Source organism: Lachnellula hyalina, assembly GCF_007821495.1.
Source record: "Lachnellula hyalina strain CBS 185.66 chromosome Unknown contig00162, whole genome shotgun sequence".
NCBI lineage: Eukaryota > Fungi > Ascomycota > Leotiomycetes > Helotiales > Lachnaceae > Lachnellula > Lachnellula hyalina.
This window is the reverse complement of record NW_022157276.1, coordinates 39,838-59,777: the sequence shown is the minus strand read 5'-3', so window position 1 is coordinate 59,777 and position 19,940 is coordinate 39,838. Positions and strand designations below refer to the sequence as shown.

Here is a 19,940-nt window from a genome sequence, read left to right as displayed (position 1 = left end):
AGACAGTCACCGTTGAAGCTTCAGCCTCACCCACCGCTGCCCCAAAGTTATCGGTCCGTGAGGTAAGAACCCATCTTATCGGCCGAGAGCTATCTGTTGAGGAAACAGAAAGGATTTTTTGTGCGGTGGAAGTCTCAATTCTCTTCGTTGGCATCGGCATCGGATGTTGTCTGGACCTGAGATGTCGACACAGCTGGGCATGGCGCAAGGAGAATAAAAAGCACGCGGGGCTGCGGGATCTGGAGTTAGGCAGAGGTGCATCATCCTGATTTTGTTGTGGCGCGAGATTATCCTTCCAGAGAGCGGGCCACCGATACTCACTCGATGAATCCCAAGTGGTGATTCGTCCTATTTCGACCTAAAACATATTCAGGAATTTCTAGGAATTGTTAAGTATCTTTAGTGAAAATTTTCTGGTCCCATAGAAAAGACATTGAAATATAACAAAGAAGTTTTTTCATACAAGTTCCATAAAAATTGCATTGCTGTGACCTGGAAACGTGTTTATTGTTCTTTCACTAACGTAGTAACAGAAAAGTTGTTAGTAACACCAGCTCCGTATTCAGGCTAGATCTTGACTAGAGCTCTTTAAGCCAGTCTTTGTCTCGGTGTGATCTTTCGTCAGGTGATGTTTCTTGATGAACACACTTGTAACTACTGCCATAGCGGAAATCCCTGTGTACAGAATCCACACGTTCCTCAGACTCCAGGCATACGCCTCTCGAACAGCCGTTCGCTGTGTTTGATCTTGAATAGAACTAACAAGCTTTACGTTTGCCGCTGCACCTCCTGCAGATAGCAGATCCGTGATATTTGAGGGGAGATTGGTTGGTGGTAAAGCCAGAGACGTAATCCGAATGTCCATGGAGTTTTGAAATAACACTCCGCCGATAACGACAGATAAGGCGGTGGCAAGGTTGTTCACGAACATTGAGGTAGCTGTCGCGGTTGCAGTGTCTTCCTGGGAAACCAGAGCCTGCAGGGCAATGAGGGGTGCTTGGAATAGCAGCCCAGCGCCAATGCCAGCTACGATTTGGATGAAGATAATCTCGATGATCCCAGATTTAGGAGAGAACAAAATGTATAGGCCATTTCCGAGGGTCATTAGCAAAACACCTACATATATTATTTCCAGATAGCGTCCGGTGCGATGAATAATGACTCCCACGAAAACACCAGCTACAGCTTCTGTGACGGTAATAGGCATGACCAAAAGACCAGAACCAAGGGGCGAAGAGCCCTTCACAGATTGAAAGTAGAGGGGCAAATAGTATTCTGCCCCAATATAGACCTGTGAAGGTAAGTTTCTGAACATAATCTCTGAAAGACTTTGAAACACCTACCATTCCGTGCCAAAATTTCAAGAGCAGACTAGCAGCATTCGACCAATCCGTGAATAATTTCAAGGGCATAAGTGGATATAGGGCAAGACGCTTCTCGCTGTATATAAAGAAGATTGACATCAAGCTTCCAAACACGATGAGGCAAATGACCTGAGGAGAATCCCAAGGGAAGGTAGCCCCGCCAAATTCGAGTCCGAGGAGAAGCATTAGAACCAAGGCAATTATGGATAAGCTTCCAGCCCAATCTATCGCCTTGAATCCGTCAAGCCACGGGGTTCTAGGATTATGGACGTCTAGATAGAGGAACAGAAGGATGAACGTCGCACCCGAAAGAGGAAGGTTAATCCAAAAGTTCCCTGTTCGCAATTGAGTAATAAGCACAACTAAAAGAGAAATTAGGGAATTGTCCTGAAACTCACATCTCCAAGATAGTTTCTCGGTGAAAGCACCACCAAGGACAGGACCAGCACCGCCTGCTACAATCCATACAAGCTCCATCAGCCCCATATAGAGACTACGACTCCTATCCAATATTAGCTTTCTTCAAATCTGTTCAAAATTGACTTGTAGCGGAAAAATACCTCATGCTAAACAGATCTGAAATGGTTATCATGACCAACGGCGCAAGACCTCCACCACCCACGCCTTGAAAGGTCCGCCCTACGATAAGTACCTTCATAGAACTAGCTTTCGCGCATGAAATAGAAGACGCAAAGAATAAGCCTGCTGCCATCAGAATGGTGGGCTTCCGGCCGAAGATATCTGAAAGCTTAGCCCAAATAGGACCAGAAGCTGCAGATGAAAGGAGGTAGGCCCCGCCAATCCAGACATAACCAGAGGCACTGTTTAGATCGTGGGTAATGGTAGGAATAGCGGTTGCTACAATTGTTTGGTCGAGAGCGGTGACAAACATTGCTAGCTGAAAGTGGGGTCTACATCAGCCGATGGTCAAGGTGGGAGGGATATTGGCTTAGGATGGGAAGCCTACTGACATATAAAGCAGTCAAGATAGCAGCGAGTCTGAACTTGTTTCGAGGTTGCTCAGGTTCAAGGGGTGGAGCGGTTTCGCTCAGTGCTAGAAGTTCAATGTCCAGTGAACTTTGGAGTTGAGGGACTGTAGTAATTTCATCCATTGGAGCATTTACTGCATTTACTTTACCGCTTGTATCCATCATGGCAGTAGGAAAGCGATTGCGATATAAATTCCCCTTTCTCGTACCGGCTGGTGAATAGAAGCTTGGAGATAAAATATTGAAGTAACGGTACGTATCTGAGCCAACCTGAGGTTTCTTCAGTCGCCTTGGTGCCCGACGGCTATGCTAAAAACTGACTGCATGGCACTAGATAGGGGTTTCGCAAAAGTGGGAAGGTAGCAGCGCTACCTGCCTTGTTTGAAAGCTTAGTCAGCTTTCGAAAACAGTAGAAGGAAAAACGGGGATTTATATAAGGGCAAACAGCCTTTGGCGGAAGATGGGCAGAGCACCATGCTTAGTTGAGTTAATCTAGAATAAAATCTGGTCGGGTTAGCATAGTGTTCCAGGTTTCATTCAATGAAACTCACATGCTAAGCTGCCAGAATTATGTCCCTCAAATTACTCCACCCAGATTTATAAAGTATTTTCAAACCCAGCTCTTCGGTAGTACGAATTTCTTATTACTTCATGGCATAATCATCGTCCATGATATAACCATCATATAGTGAACACGTGACCAGCAAAACCAGGGCCGGATGGAATAGCTATTAGAAGCTGGCCGTAAATGTCTTTTGCGTAGTATATCAGTTCAAGATACTGCGCTTTTATGGCTTCCTGAATGAAAAGTAGATATCGTTCACAATAACTGCTCGGTGCTGAGCTATCCGCTGGCCACTGCGGAGTTAGACGTCATAAGGTAAGACGATGGGATAGTATATAGGGTCCGGGTATATACAAAGCAATGGTGCTTCGTATAGTTGCGGACTAAAGATAGGTTGTGCTGCATTTTTTGGATGAGCTAAATCTTTCGCTCATGCGCTTGCAATTCTTGCTGCCAATATTTACCTGCACTCTCGATGGTATTATAGTTCGACTTTTGCTTATAGGTTGAGATAGGTCTGCAAGAAAGAATAGAGTTGAAAGGATTAGTATGTTACTGAAGAAAGGCATTCTCTTGAATACCTACGTAGGAATCAGGGTGCCTTGGCGGCCTCAGGCCTAAAGAGTCCGAGCACCTGGATCTGGTGATTAGTAAAAGTGATTAGTCAGCCTCCATAGCCTTTATTCGATCATCTGAATTCAAGAACGAACTCGGAAAATTTAGAATTGAAATCAAAACCAGATATTTGGATGATTATACTCCCAAAAGCACTGCTGGTATATCTCTGTAATATCCCAAATCTTGCGGGCTCGCTATCTATTATACCGGCAATGGTCTCTAGGCTCATTAGAGCGCATTCGGGGTTTTGAACGCGGGGTTTGAATTCCTCCTTATGAAGTCGATCCAGGATCACCATGGGGATCCGGTGGCTAATGACAAAGTAACTTTGGAACGGCTATTTGCCAATCCTGAAGATCTCATGACCCAGCCGTCGGTTGCATGAGCCAGGCTGTAGTACCAAGGTATATTTATGCGGTTTCCCCCAGAGCATTTGGCATTTGGCACAAGTGAAGTGAAGCAAAATGTTGTCTCTCTTAACTCCCAAGCAGACTATTCTGCTGGTATCTCTTCTTTCTCTCTCTGCCAATGCTTTTGCTAACCCTCTTCGTCCCCGCCTTGACAATGGTTTGGCTTTGACACCACCAATGGGGTAAATTGCTAAATCACTCCTTACAACTGGTGCCCGCTAACGGCGCACAGATGGAACACATATAATCACTACTCCTGCTCGCCGAACGAGACCATCGTGCACTCAAATGCACAAGCATTGGTGGACCTTGGGTTACAAGCGCAGGGGTACCATTTTGTGACAGTGGATTGTGGATGGACTTTGCCAGATAGATTGGCCAATGGGACGATGACATGGAACTCTGCCATATTCCCTAGTGGCTTCCCAGCATTGGGTATCTTCGTGCACAACCTGGGACTTGGATTCGGGGTATACTCTGATGCTGGAATACAAATGTGCATGACAGGAACACCTGCGCAGGTGGGGAGTTTGTGTATGCCACGAGGCCCGAAGTCAGACAAGAATTAAGCTAATCCATGGCAGTCCATGAACAGCAGGATGCGACTACTTTTGCTTCTTGGGGAGCTGATCTTCTGAAATGTACGCATCCTCTTCCTAAGTGTGACATTCGCTGACTGTACTAGACGACAATTGTTACTCGGAAGCTTCAGCAGACTACCCAAACACAGATTATTCTCCAAGCGTCTCTCCTTCAGGGCGATACCAGAATATGAGCTCTGCCCTTCTAGCCACGGACCGGCCGATTGTTTTCCAGATCTGTGAATGGGGAGTTGACTTCCCTTCCGCCTGGGCACCTGCATTGGGAAATTCGTGGCGCGTGACCAACGACATTATTCCAGCATACCGAACTATCCCTCGGATTCTTAACCAAGTGGTGCCACAAACTTCGTTTGCAGGCCCTGGGCATTGGCTGGATCTCGACATGCTAGAAGTTGGGAATAACGTCTTGACAATACCTGAGGAACAGACTCATTTTTCGCTTTGGGCGATTCTGAAGAGCCCTTTGGTTATTGGTGCTGCGCTAAAGGACACCACGACAAGTATCAACACAGAATCTCTGAATATCTTGTTGAACGAGGATGTTATTGGCTATAACCAGGATTCATTAGGTGTTGCGGCAAGCTTCCGCAGGAGATGGACCGAAGAAGGATACGAGGTATGGGCCGGAGACCTGAGTGGAAGTCGGATGGTTGTCGCTGTGGCTAATCTGCAAAATACGGCAAGAAGCCTGACATTGAACCTCACGGATGTGGGTGTACAGACGGTAGGATCTCTGAAGGATATATGGAACGGTGTCACAGCCAGTAATGTCGCAACTGCATACACCGGCCACGTCGAAGCCCACGGAACGATCCTTCTGGAGCTATCTAGCTTTACCGCCGCGCCTGCAGCCTCAACACCTACTTTCTATTCCAGCGCATCTTTCACGCCCGCAGGTGACGCAGTCCGCACAACTTGCAGCACAGGCCTCTGCACTCCTGTTGGCTCTAAGATTAGTTACATCTCACCCACTGGCACCGCATCCCTATCCATCACTGCAGCGTCAGCCGGCTCAAAGCTCGTCGACGTATATTTCTGCAACAACGATATCGCTCTCTCGACATCCTGGCTATACGGAACCAATACCAGGAACTTGACAATCGCGGTGAATGATGTTGTGACGAGGATTGAGGTTCCGCTGAGCGGGAAGAGCAGTGAGCTGTTCAGTCCTGGGCTAGGATGGCAGGATACGGGTATTTTCAAGGTGTTGATTGGTGGGTGGCAAGAGGGAGCAAACACTGTTGTTATTGGGAACCAGGGAGGTGCTGCTGGGTATCAGAGTTACGGGGCTGATTTTGTGGGGATGGGAATATACTCTTGAATAACCTGATTTCCCTTCTGGGGAAGAAACAGTTATAGGAGCCACTGTTGTCTTTCCTAGATTCCGACTCCGGATGTTGACAAGAAGCAACATGAACAGGCCGTTCTTCAACACCTCAAGGTTCTTTGTAAAATCTTACTTAGATCCTCATCCTTCATTTAAACCAGAGCATGAGCTGAGAGCTATTGCCATGAACATACACCTATTAGCTTTACCACCCTGTCTCCATCTGAAACTCGGTCTGCTGATAATCTATAAGTGACTGCCAAGTTTACAAACAATATTCCGTCGCTAGTGACTTTACTCGTACATAGAAGTGTCTACCCCGCAAATTACCCCGCACCGCATCTAGTGCACCAGCTTTTAGTCAAATTGAAGCTATTCTCACTACATTAAAAGCAATCTTATATATAAAACCAGTCTGGCGGTTGCAGTGCTTTACTAGTTACGTAATCTCACTCTTTACCCCACTGGCAATATAAGCAGTGCTGTCATATTAGGAGTGAAGTTTAAAAGACATAGCAGCAATTTCCCCGCCACTTAATTAGGAAAAGTAGACGTTTGTTACTACTCTCTTAAACCAGAAATCTTCTAATTAAGCAATAGCAAACCTGAAAATTGAAGAGCAGAATGAAAGTCAGGTTATTGGAGTTGAGGATCACTTCTATAGTCCCAGTCGTCAATAATAAGTTCGACTCTTATACGAGCTATATAATACAACTATAATAGTCGAACCCATACATCAAGATATCTAATGGATAGATACCTCAGATGGATGAACAAAATAAAACATACATCGCCATTTCCCCAAGCTCCTTCCCAGAACGCCAACCTGATCCCCCAATGAACCTACGAATCACAGAAAAAAAAGAAATTCGCATCCACACTCCTCAATACCTGCGCCCCCGTCGCCGTCGCCGTACCATCCGAGCTACTCACCACACTAGAACCCCCACTCCCACTCGTGCTCGTGTCAGTTCCCGCAGCAAGACAATCCGTCTGCTGCTGATCACATTCATTGACCGTAACCCCCGCCGCGGTGCTCTTCCCGCCGCCGCCTCCACCGCCCCCGGGACTATTAGCAGCACTAGAGCAGTTTGTGTGTTGCAGGCTGCAGGACTTGGTGACTGCGGTTTGCAGATCGGCGAACGTCTCGCCGGCGACGGCGAAGGGCTTTTTGGCGTCGCTGGATGAGGTGACGGGGGGTGCGGTGGCGGCGCCGAGGGCTTGCGTGAATGTCTGCGGAGGGTGGTTGGGTTAGTTGATGGTGAGGTGAGATGAGATGGGAGATGGAAGGGGAGAGAATTACTGCAGGAAGTGCTACTGCTGATGTTGCTGTTGCGCGGGGGTAGAGGGGGAAGTCAATTTGCATGTCCATAGCCAGCTCTCCGGCCCCCACTAACCCCGCCATAGCTACCCCGCAGAGGATTGCTGTAGTTCTCATAGTGTCTGCGTATCTTCAATTGCAACCGCGAGTATAAAAAGATAATGAATGCCCGGATTTGACTTCGCTGAAAGGTTATTTCGATTGTTAGCATTTCAGATGAGGTTTAAATCTGTCGCGTTGTGCTCGCTCGGTGCGATGTTGAAACCCTCAGGGGGAATCTGAAACGGGAATGCGACATGAAATCGACATTCTTATATTTTGGTTTGAAAAGAAGCTGGTAGCGATAGTCTAATGACCTTGTGTTATTTCAAAGGTTGAACTTTCTTTTAAAGTAACTTGACCATAAGTGCTAGTATGTAAATCGCACTGTAAACAACATTAGCTCTCAAGTTGCTCAACTCCGAGTAAGAGATAGTTCCGGATTTACCTTTAAATCTCCGTGCCCAGTATCTTTCACACGCCTCCAAAGGTTTCCTATGCAATACCATGATGTGTCGTATATACTAACCATATGGAGGGTTTCTGAAAGATATGGTATAAAAGTGTCTCCCGGTTTTTGGTGTTTGAGGTAGTTCAAAATCCGCTGACTAAACAAGTAAGCTGTTATCGGAAAGGGGTTTATCGAACGCTAGACCGCATTCGGAATCCTTCTTAACAATGATCGAGGCGTTGAGTGGCAAATGGATTATCTCGAGTCTCAGCTTTTTGCATCCCAAATTTCGCTCTTGGCACCATGGCATAGCAAGCATAAGTTAGGCGTCTCAAGGAACACTTCAGTTCACCCCACTTCACCCCAACCAGCAACAATCCAAAAACAAATGAACGACTTGATTCAATTCTTTCTTTCAGTTCCACCTTCCTCCCTATCTCATCTCATCTTATACGCCCGCCCTAAATACAATCAATCATTTAAAATCCAAAAACGCCACTGCGAATGCATGAATCCCTCGTCAAAGTCAGGTATCTCATCTCCAGTTTTATGTCTTGCCACACCACACACACGACCACCGCCGTCTATAAACACCACATCGACAGTAACCACCCCATCATCTATCATTGTTCGCGTGCGATGATATCCCATTCATACTGTTTTTCAATCAATTAGCCAAAGTCCAAAGCCCAAAGCCCAAAATCTGAAACTTAAATAGAAGGGAAAGGAAGAAGGTAAACTCACCACTCTTCCATCTTCATCCCCCGTATAAACACACTGCGCCATAGCCCTCACACAACTAACAGCCGCCTCGCCATTACTCCCTCCATTCCCTCCACTAACCGCCGTGCCATCCTCCTCATAATGCACCATGCGCTTCACCAGCTCCAAGGCCCATCCCCCTTTCCCCTTACCCACGACCTTCTTCCAACAATTCACGACCCCCCTCCGCTGGCCCGTGAACAGCAGCGTGCTTTCCAACCACTCGTTGCCAGTGCCTTCATACCAAGCACAAGAAGCCACATAGTCGTCCTGGTCTTGACATACATTCTGCTCGAGGATGAGCTCCCCGTTAAGCGTGAACAGCGCGACTTTCTGTCCGCGGCAGAGGAGGATATCGCCCGTGACGTCGTTGATGGCTGCGCTTTCGACCGGACGGCCATGTGTAAGTTTCCGCACGAATTCCAGACGATTAAGATCCCATAACAGCACGATGCCGTCGGCGGATGCAGAGAGCAGGGTAGAGAAGGATTTCGAGACCGCGAGGGTGGTGACTGGGGTTTTGTGGCCGAAGAGCGAGGAGCGGAGTTGTAGCTCTACTGGTTTGGAAGGCGAGGTGACGATAGTATGGGCAGACAGAACGCAATCTTCGCCCGCCGTAATCAGAAGCTGAGAAGAGGCGAAGATACCGGCTGATAGCTGGCCTTGATGAAGATTCTCGAATAGACCGGCGGGCTTGCGGGACTCGGTGAAGAAGAAACGCACAGTGTTGTCTGCAAAGCCCCATTCGAGGTATTTGTCGTAGGTGGGGGGAAGGTTGAGGCGGAAGGCGGTGGCGCAGAGGAGGCGGTCGAGTTTAGGGGCGTAGATTAGGGAGGCGACGCGCTCGTGGGATTCAAAGAGTGCAAAAGGGAGGCGGGTTAGGGAAAGGGCTGCGTTGTCGAGACGCTTAATGCGGGAGCGAGGTTCTTCGCGGGCTTGGTGCGGGCGTGAGAATACTTGGTAAGGGGTTTGGCCGAAGTTATGGATTATGCTAATCGTGCGCTTACGGTCTTCTTCGTCGGGGATGGAGTCGAGGTTTGTGGCGCCGTGGTATGAGAGATGGTGGAAGACGTTCACACTCTCGATGGCTGCTTCGCCGCGTTGCTTGCAGCCAAAAATTAGGTCAATCCATTGGTGAAGACGCTTGCTAACATAAGGGCTCTCGAGGGCTTCCCTATTCTTGGCGACGAATATCTTAGGATCTCCCTTAGCCCAAGGAGGAAGCTGAACCGTATCCACACTGCCACCATCACTCTGTCTTGTGCCAAAGTTATAATTATTAGTATTCGTCAGAAACTCTGGCAGATAGAAGAATTCAGGAATCAGCTCCCGCACATCTGTCATGTTATCCTTCGAAGAAGACTGCCAAGCCTTTTGGACAGAATAAAACATTCGGTCTGCATGGTCAAAATTACCACCTTGAAGTAACAAGAACGACTTGACGAAAGGCTCAAGTCTGATCAAGTACGAGGTAACAATCATAGCTGATGAGTAATGAGTCCCGTAGTGGAAAGCTGGTGTATGCTGGTCGCCCATGTCTGCAAAAGTCTTATATCGCTCAATAAAATCCGCAGCCCGATAGTTATGTTGAGCTCCCATTGGTTTCGACAAATCCCTAAAGGAAGCCGGATTTTCGAGATCCAGTTCCTCACTAGTATAATCGGCGAGAACCCAGGGAAATACTGGATATTGAGTAAGATCGTTGAAGGTCCTGCCAGCCATAGTATTCACCAACATCAGATAATGGAAATTCGAAATTTCTCCCTTTGCCCATCTACGCATTGCTGGATTCCACGCCGAGGAGTTGAAGATAGAACCGAATTTGGAACCAAACGAAGCAGGCGCCTCTTCAGAGACCTTTAGAGCTTCAAGCCGCCAGCCATCTTCAGGGTTCGGTAGACTGGAACTTCCAGTAGAGTGGGGCGCTTTGTATGTAAGCTTTGAATATAAATCATCTCTGATAATTGGCGAGATAGCAGTCAAGAGATAACTCCGGCCATCAGTGAAGAAGACCTCAATAGCGACATCTCGGAAGAGGAAACGTCGCTTCGAGATACTGATCACGTTGCTCCATTTCCAGCTTCTTGATTCCTGTTCGCCTCTAGCGGCCTGAGTTGTTTTCGCTTTTTGACCAGGCTGACCAGCGATGATCTGCAAATACGGATCTCGTTCCTCTGCTGGAGCCTGTGAGACATTTACAATTTCTCCATCAGACCTCTGGAAGACGTTGTCGATGAGATATAGAGAATCTTTGCCTAGAATAAGTAATCCTTCACAGGCCTCAAGACCAATGATTCTGGAGATATTGAAGACTTGTTGCACCTGGTCGCCACGCTGAAGACTCCGCATAACTTTACGGTTCTTGTCTTCATAGGCATCGTTGCCTTCAGGTTCATTAGGATCATCCACAAGTTCAAACTCTTCTTCCGGAACAGCGATTTCATTGACCTCATTTGCTCCGTCCTGCTGAACATTCATCAATGAGTCACTTGGATCATCACTTGGACCATCCAAATCATTCTGCGGTGGCAAATCTGATACTGGGGTTGTTCCGATGATTGGAACTGCTGGCGAGGCAAGCTTCGTGTTAAGCTTCAGTGTTCCATTTGAGGAGGCATCTGTGGTCTTGCGTTTTGGTTGATAATCATACGAGCCAGCTGCCCGATCTGGTAACATGCGAAGCCGCATACGATTACGGCCCTCTGTACGATCGAGCTTCCATTTCGTCGGTGATTCGTTGTCGAAGACTGCACAAGGTCGATGAAGTTCGCGATCCATTTTTGAAAACGTGGAAGCAAGGAAACTAAAGTTGTCTTGCTGATCTTGTTGCGCTCGCTGGTGCTTGAGATGCTCTGCGGCGTAGATGTTCTTCATCCACGAGGATGTCGCGAGATCGTGTTGGAAAAGGATTTTTTCATCAGTGAAGTCCTCAGTGTGCCATTGCCTGAGTCTCTCTCGACGCTTGGCAATTCGACCCTTGGCCGTCTCTTCGGTCTTTTGATTTTCTGCACTGACGAAATCCTCCCACGCTTTTGACATAGCTCCGAAGAATAACGCATCCAGTTCTGCTCGTTGTTCATCGACCCACTGAACGAATGTTTCATTATCTAACTCCATGAGTTTCTTGAAACCAGATGTTAAATGTCTGTGATTTGTGGATGTCGAGTAGTGAAATATCGTCGACGTTTCTTCGGGCTTCTGAACGAGCAAGATACGCCAAAGGTTTGTAGCCGCTAGACGAATACGTTCCCTTGAGTCAACCAACTTCAAGTATAGCTGATAACAGATAAGCTTGAGAAAGTCATCCTCGCCGCCATCTGATGACAGAACAACAGTCTGCCAGTATAAAAGCTTATCCATGAATGCTACAGCCTCATCTTCGGATTCTTGAGCACTATCCAGCTCCGACAGTCGCAGTAAGACGACCCTCAAGAAGACACTCTTGATTGAGAGGATGGCTTGGCTGCAAAGTCTGACACTTTTTATCTTAGAAATCTCAGGTCGTTGCAGGTATTCCAACAATGTTCCTGCAAAGTCGAGCAAAGGTTCTGCCCCACTTAAGAACCATCCTTCAAAGATAGCCTCGCCCATGTGAGTAACAAACCTCGCCATATTCTGAATGAGTTTCGGCTCCCACAATAATTTCTGGTCGAGCTGAATCGTATTCCCGAGTTGTGAAATTGTGTTTCGTAACAAATAAGATTCAAAGTACGCTTGATGTTCTTGAAACCCTGGTGGTACTTTTAAGAATAAGCCAAAGCCAGGAAACTCTTTCCGGACTGTGACTTGGTCAATAAAGACATTGATGACTAGCTCAAGTAAGCCTTCGACAAGGGAGTTGCTGATCTTCTGAGCAGCGACTTTCTTCTTGGGTGACATAACTAGGTTTAATCTAGCCGATGAAGGACTGAATTCTGATGGTTTGGAGGTTAGTAAGATAAATGATGAGCCTCGGCGTAGAGGTTTAGCTCTAGGCGCAGTCGGGCTGGGTGGGAGCAGAGTCTCGACGCTAGATGTTCGGACAATTGGTGCAGGTGTGGTTGTAGCGCGGGAGATAGGTCTGATGATGACATCGTCGCCTTCAAATGTCAATGCTGAGTCTCGAGAGTTTAATTCCGTCTCGGGATTGACAGCGTCGGCGCTGACGATCACTGGGAAGAGGACTGCGAGCAAGAGCCGAATGTAATCCGATGATACAGTAAAGTCCCTAAAGTCAGAAGAATTCGAATGCAGGTCCGCGAAGAATCGAATGACAGTGTGGAGAACAGAGGCTTGGCCGCCAATTCGCTCTTTTTTGTGTTGGTGTGTTTCTAGAGAAAAATTAGTATGCGTTTCAACGGAGTATGTAGCGATTTTCTTACGGCGAGCTTCCAACTCCTTCGTCAAGGACATGGAGCGACGGCGAGAATGGGGTTTCGGTACACTCAGAGTACCGTGGTCTGGTCCAGTACTTCGCTCGTTCAAAGGCGAATCAGGATCATCTTGATGACGAAGAACCTCTTTCAAGCCATGCTGTAACATGGCCGTGATAACAGGTAGTACAGCAGGATAGACGATCTTGCAGTTGCTGAATGACTCAAGGAGACTAAACAACTCAAATGGTCGTTCAAAATCAATATCGGCTACATCGCGAGCGAACAGGATACTGAAACAAATCGGCCAAAGGGTGGAAATATCCCACCACCTTTTCAACCTCGAGCGCATGATAGCGAAGCCACCAGTTTTGGTTGCGAATTTTGTAGCGTAGCTTGAGCCATTGACTACGATAAGTCGGGCCAAGATTTTGGTTCCTAAGACCACAACTTCTGGGTCATCTTCCGACAGAAGATGCAAAAGCCACTATTGCAAGTTAGAATTTGTCGATAGTCTATGACAGACTTTTGCTTACCTTGTTGGTCACAGTCCTCGCAAACTTTTTAAGATTCGACGAACTACTATCTTCACACAGCAGACCTGCGTACATTTCAAGTATTTTGGTACCAAGTTCTCTCTTGCTTAAATTCGTGGATACAATGTTCCCATCCAAGAAAGTCGCAATGCTTGGTCTCTTGGTAACAGTCCCAGATCTGCTTGGTAGCGTTCCATACTGCGCTTTATTAGGCGTCCTTGTTGCGGAGCTGGTAGGTTTATGATAAGCGTACGTGACGAATAGAGAAAGAGCTCGTAGGACTTCAGCTGTCATATTGCACTTTACTAAACTGGTGAATGCTTCCATGAAAGCTGGAAATACGTCGCGTTGAAATGTCTCAGCTTTGAGAGCGTCTAAAAATCTCCGTACTATACCTATTTCATATTAGTAGTTGCGCATCGAAGTGACTTTAGGGTAGCTTACGCATTCGGAATAGTCTTTTAGAGTTGAATTGATGGAATTTGCTGTTCACACCGAAAGTAATGAACTGCTTGTAGTAGAGTTTCTGTGTGATAGGAGCTGTCTTTCGCCACATATCAAAATCTACGAGTAGAATGCGATATGCTAGGGGATTGATGATGTACGATTCCTCTGGCTTTTCGTGACTATATCCAACAAAGTCCAACACCAAACTAAGAAGTCGAAAGCCGAGCTGGTCTCGATCGTCAGTGCTCATAGCAGACACATCCGTGATGTTACTGCCCCTGGACGAGACAACAACTCCAGCCCCAATCTTGCCACGAATCAGAGCACCAAGAATGGTGTATCCGTTCTCATGTTCCATAGCCTCGCTATTCCGCCAACTACCCTTGATGCTCTCAAACAAAATCTCAACGGCTCGTGCAATTTCGTCCTTGGTTTTTGCGTTTTCGACCAGTTTGAGGGCTATTCCAGCGAAGCCGCCCAGTTGCCACAGAGCATCGTCTAAGGACTGAGGCACAACGACGACCGGCTCTCCTGTCAACACCATAGTCCCTTGAGCTCGGGTCAAAGCTTCATTTAGGGAGGGAATGGCAGCATTGATAGCCAGCGCAGATCCATTGTTGTGAGTCAGCTGAAATAAGTTGTTTGATGCTGTCCGGTTCAAACCCCGCATAAGTTGTGATTCATAGCCTTTGTGGCGACTATCCTCCCCAAGAACAGCGGAAGGAAGAATGCTAAGTAAAATGCGGCTTTCCGGGACAAGAATACTAGCCTTCTCTCGAATAGCCCCTATAATGTCAGAGTTCTCATCTTTTCCCGGGTGTATAAGCTCGTTACGCATTCCCAGCGCAGCGGAGGCTTCGTAAGTTTGGAAAGAGCCCAGACAATCTTGAAAATTACCATTGTAGCGAGGTCCGAGTCGATAGTATACAGCGACAAGATCGTCACTCAAGACATCTTCAAACAGGTGGGCTGATGCTAATGACCAGCGTGAGAACACTACACCGCGACCAAGGCGCGTTGAGAGATCTTGGGGTGTGCCCATAAATGCCTGCACAGGATTTGTTGCTTTACTAGCAGAGGAGGTGAATGATGTAAAGCTTTCAGTGCTGGCGTCGGAGACAGGCGGAGGCGCAGGATATTGACACTTGACTTGCTCGGCGAACTCGCCGTTCACATACAATGCAGCCTTACTCGAAGTCATAGTTCTTGGGCGTCGGTGAACCAGTGCGATGTGATACCAGCGCTTCTCCCGGAAAACCTTTGTCTTGAATCTTACGCTTGGACGTGATGAGGTGACTGAGGTCTGGAGGATGAAGTTCTGGGTATCCCTTTCTAAATATGCTAGGAGAAAGCAAGTCTGCGTTGAATCAAAAGCACCGAAGATTGTTGTGTGAGAGTTCGGGTCAAAATGATCCACATATATCCACGCTGTGAATGTGTAGCCAGGTGCCGTCGTAGGTGGAAATGATCGGCCTAACGTTGGGAGCTCTATAGATGCATAACCATTCAGAGAGAGGTCAAATTGGATGTATGCGGGGCCATGAGAGCCTTTGACTGATTTCAGAAGAAAGTCAGCGGCCGCCGCCGATTTGTTACAAACAAGATATTGCGCATCGCTCAAAGTGCTAATGCCGAGTGATATGAGGGAACCACAAAGCGCTTCCACGGAGCGTCTCTCGGGAGTGGCAAGAGGAGAATCGGAATCGAAAGCAAGTGGAAGTAAAGTTGACAATATCCCAGTTCCATGGACAGCCAAGAGATTATGATGGGATACAGATGATATCTTGGTTAATGTCAAAATGACAACCAACACAGATGGGTTGACAGATGTACCTGGTGCTCGAGGGATTGTCTTCCAGAAATCAATAATGATTGGTACAATATCAGCGTTATAGAGCAGAGAACTTTCTCGCAAGATCTCCTGAAGCTTATTATCCACAAGCACAAGAGCCTCCTCGTCGCTGGATGTAGCAGTATATGCTACGCTTTTGTCTTTGGGTTGATCTGTTCTTGGGAAATATGCAGCGAGATCCTTATCTTTTGTAGGGGGTCCCTCTGACTTGACGGATGGGTGGAGTCCAGTCGCTTTTTGGCACAGAGTTTCAAATCTCTTGTCGTCTAAAGCAAAGGCTAGCAGTCGGCCAAACAATTGGGCTTCGCCCCAGATGTCCGACTCATTCCCGCCAATACCAATGCTAGCAATTGTCTGCTCTAGGGCTGCCCAGCCGCCACCTTCCACCCTGCGTTTGAAGTATCTCCGATTCCCATAATGTTCTCGGAATGCTTCTGCCAATACACCCAAGATTATGCCTAGCAGTTCAAATAACTGAGTCTTCTCCTTCTGATTTCGCTTCGAGGGATTGTAGAAGCCTGAGAAGGTACGGAGGGTATCTAAGAGTATTTGGAAGCCTTGCAAATGTCGAAAGTCATCGTTGGCTCGCGCGGGTGGGATTGAAGCAATCAGATATCGACGGATGGATTGGGTTTGGTCGAGCAGCGTAGAGAGGTCTGGATATACATTTTCTGGGACTGCGTGGAGGGTTGTGGAGAGGTTGTCGAGGAGAAGCTGGAGCTCAGCAGTTGCTTTGGTACTTTCTGGCGGGCCGGATGCAACAGTCGACGAGCGCTGCCGCCGTGACCGAGCCGACATAGTTCTGCACCTCCCCTATCTCCCGATAGAATCAAGGCCTCCTACCGTCCCTCATTTGTTGTTCTGGGTTGTCTCACGCCCGTGGAGAGTCCAGGCACCGGGGTAAGCTAGCTAATTGGCATCGAAGAGGATTGCAGGCTGTTGTAACTTTAGGAGAGTCGATAGGGCAGAAGACGCGCAATTTTACAAGGAATGTAGCAATTGGGGGGAGGGGGGCGTAGGTTAGGTTGGCGGCGCCGAATTTGTGTTGGGTTGTAGACTTTAGAAGTGTTGTACGGTGAGGCTGAAGTGGTGGTTGACTTGCCTCGCGAGGTTTCAAACAGAACAGAGAAAGAGTGGGTTTTCGCGTACTGTAAGACGGGGAACGGGAACGGGGATACATTCAGCATTGGAGGAGGATGCGATGGATGATGGATGACTTCACATGATTGGGGGACATGGAAGAGACTTGGATTCTATTCGTGTTGACTGTTTTCGGGAGAATTCATTATTGTATTGCATTGTATGTATTGCTTGCTATGAAAAGCGGAGGGAGAGGAGAGGTCCATGATTCATCCATGCCGAGCATAATTCCCTCCTACTGTACTGGAGCACAAGGCTCCATGCTGGTGGACTCACGTGTATGGTATCGGCAAGGCAAGGCTCAGCAGCCCCAAGCCCGAGTCAAATACCTAGCTGACTCGTTAGTACCGTACTGTGTATCAATGTGAAAGTATCAGGTGGGCAGTAGAGTGGCAGCGATGTCTTAGTCCGGCAGTGATTACATATTATTGACAATAAGACGCCTTGTTCTTATGATACCCAGTGTCTATAAAGCTCCATTCCTCCCAGGACAGGACAGGACAGGTGAGCAAGATAAGCGCCGTTCCTGACCGAGGAGTGGAGAGCTCAAGGGATGGCAGCTTGTCTAGTCTGAACGCTGACGCTGGTGTGGGGTTGATGTTGATGACTGGTTGCGGCGAGGGTGGGCAAGGAGAGCTCTGGAGATGCGATGCTCTTGGATCTTCCACTCCAGCATTATTGAATAGGAATATACGAAGTATTACAATGTAATGTTATCATTCTATTGCCATATTCTGTGATTTACATGGTATTTACATAGAGATACTCACACATCCCTCGTGAATCACACCTTCACAGCTGCCTCCTCTTATCTGGCGATAAGCCATGGATCCTTACCGCATATGGTTTAACTCGCTTTGAAACTCCGCCCCAGTGACCACTTCAAGCGCAAGGACCCTCTCTAGGCGACCAGAGCTCTGCCGTAACCACCTACATCTCTATCTCCTCTCCTCTCCTCTCCTTCATCAACAACCCTTCTTCCTCTTCCTCCATCCATCATCCATCTCGAAGACAGCACCACCAACTGTCTTCAAACTCCACCATCGTCCACAGATCTCATTTCATTTTATCACAGTCTCAGGCAGACCTCTATCTATCTCTTTTTCCAATCCCATTCATTCCATCCATCATGCGTGGGCTTATCGGCTTGACGCTGTTGCCGCTGCTGGCGTCATCGGCACCAACCTTCAGCACCGAGACCATCCACGAAGGTGCTGCTCCTATCCTCTCCTCGAGCAATGCCGAGACCATTCCTGATTCCTACATTGTCGTCTTCAAGAAGCACGTCACAGAGAAGTCGGCCTCCGACCATCACAGCTGGGTGCAAAACATCCACGGCGAGAGCGAGAATGTGCGAACTGAGCTCCGCAAACGCTCGCAATTTCCCATCACCAACGACATCTTCGAGGGTCTCAAACATACATACAACATCGCCGGCGACTTCCTGGGTTACTCTGGCCATTTCGATGACTCTGTGATCGAGAAGGTCCGAAGACATCCCGATGTGAGTACCTTCTGAGCTCTCCGCTACTCTTTTTGTCGTATCTCTCGCTTTTCAAAAGGTCTCCAAACAATGCTTCAGAGCTTCATCTTGGGCCTTATCAAACTTGCTATTTCCAAGTACCACGCGACCTCGGGGGCATTCAAGCTAGTTGCCTGAATTGCATAACTGCTTTCAGCACGTGATAGACGCCACCTCCCATTGCATAATTATTGACCACTGTCTGAACTGTTGCTGACGTCCTCTCTTCCAGGTCGAATATGTTGAGAAAGACTCTCTTGTCCACACATTAGGAGGAGATGATACCGGGGAGCTCGAAAAGAACGCCCCATGGGGTCTTGCCCGTATCTCCCACAGAGATAGCTTAGGTTTCAGCGATTTCAACAAGTACCTATATGCCGCTGATGCGGGTGAGGGTGTCGATGTCTACGTTATTGACACCGGAACCAACACCGAGCACGTCGACTTCGAGGGCCGAGCACACTGGGGTAAGACCATCCCAGCTGGCGATGCCGACGAGGACGGAAATGGACATGGAACTCACTGCTCTGGTACTGTTGCTGGCAAGAAGTATGGTGTTGCGAAGAAGGCCAACGTCTATGCTGTCAAGGTTCTCCGATCCAACGGATCTGGAACTATGGCAGATGTCGTAAAGGGTGTTGAGTGGGCTGCCAACTCCCACACTGAGAAAGCTAAGAAGGGAAAGAAGGGCTTCAAGGGATCCGCCGCCAACATGTCTCTTGGTGGTGGCAAGTCCCCTGCTCTTGACCGTGCCGTGAACGGTGCCGTTGCTGCTGGTATTCACTTCGCTGTTGCCGCCGGAAATGACAATGCCGACTCTTGCAACTACTCCCCAGCAGCTGCTGAGAACGCCATCACCGTCGGTGCGTCAGCTCTCGATGACTCCCGTGCATACTTCTCCAACTATGGAAAGTGCAACGATATTTTCGCTCCTGGTTTGAGCATTTTGTCTACCTGGATTGGTAGCAAGTACGCCGTCAACACCATCTCTGGTACCTCCATGGCCTCCCCACATATCGCTGGTCTTTTGGCCTACTACCTGTCTCTCCAGCCATCTTCGGACTCTGCATACGCAGTTGCTGAGCTTACCCCCAAGAAGCTCAAGCAGAACTTGATCAGCGTTGCCACTGAGGGTGTTTTGAGTGACGTCCCCTCGGATACCGAGAACATCTTGGCCTGGAACGGTGGTGGATCTTCCAACTACTCTTCCATCATCAAGTCTGGTGGATACTCCAAGAAGGCTGCTACCAAGGAGCCTCTTAAGTTGCCAACCACTGTTGAGCTGCTGGAGGAAGCTATTGAGAAGGATTTCAACATGGTCTCTGGAGAAATTGTCAAGGATACCAAGACAGCTGTGTCCAAGACCGAGAAGCTCTCAAAGAAGATCGAGCAAATTGTTGAGGAAGAGCTCAAAGAGTTCTTCGAGGAGCTTAGCATGTGAGCGAAATTGCATCATGTTATTGACATTTATGATATCGAATCAATGTCTTGCCAGGACATAATTCCTTACCGGGTCCTTTTTACAGTTTGAGCATCATGGGTCGGAGCTGGATGGTGGTTCGGTTTTTCATTGTATCCATCTTGATTACAGGTTTCCTCGTGTCACAAGTTTCTTTCGTTTATAACAAACAATAGACAAACGA

General features: G+C 47.9%; 4 protein-coding genes across 4 annotated transcripts; 2 read left to right on the top strand and 2 right to left on the bottom strand.

The window, feature by feature from the left end:
- Positions 1-562: 562 nt before the first annotated feature.
- LHYA1_G008078 (MFS-type transporter) lies at positions 563-2,515 on the bottom strand (the record flags this gene model as incomplete). Its single annotated transcript, XM_031152999.1, has 5 exons — positions 563-1,291; positions 1,344-1,699; positions 1,763-1,866; positions 1,925-2,262; positions 2,336-2,515. The coding sequence occupies 5 exons, from the start codon at positions 2,513-2,515 to the stop codon at positions 563-565; spliced, it is 1,707 nt and encodes a 568-aa protein (XP_031002565.1).
- A 1,485-nt stretch (positions 2,516-4,000) lies between these two features.
- On the top strand, positions 4,001-5,869 carry aglD (putative alpha-galactosidase D; the record flags this gene model as incomplete). Its single annotated transcript, XM_031152998.1, has 4 exons — positions 4,001-4,128; positions 4,179-4,480; positions 4,531-4,587; positions 4,632-5,869. 4 exons carry the CDS (start codon positions 4,001-4,003, stop codon positions 5,867-5,869), a joined length of 1,725 nt encoding a protein of 574 aa, XP_031002568.1.
- Positions 5,870-8,309: 2,440 nt separating this feature from the next.
- Positions 8,310-16,448, bottom strand: lvs1 (Beige-like protein; the record flags this gene model as incomplete). The annotated part of the gene is made up of 5 exons (XM_031152997.1): positions 8,310-8,342; positions 8,431-12,758; positions 12,810-13,287; positions 13,337-13,731; positions 13,781-16,448. Coding segments are annotated over 5 exons (7,902 nt in total), but the record flags the coding sequence as incomplete, so codon positions are not given.
- A 1,456-nt stretch (positions 16,449-17,904) lies between these two features.
- On the top strand, positions 17,905-19,738 carry SPM1 (Subtilisin-like proteinase Spm1; the record flags this gene model as incomplete). The annotated part of the gene is made up of 2 exons (XM_031152996.1): positions 17,905-18,279; positions 18,530-19,738. The coding sequence occupies 2 exons, from the start codon at positions 17,905-17,907 to the stop codon at positions 19,736-19,738; spliced, it is 1,584 nt and encodes a 527-aa protein (XP_031002566.1).
- Positions 19,739-19,940: the final 202 nt, after the last annotated feature.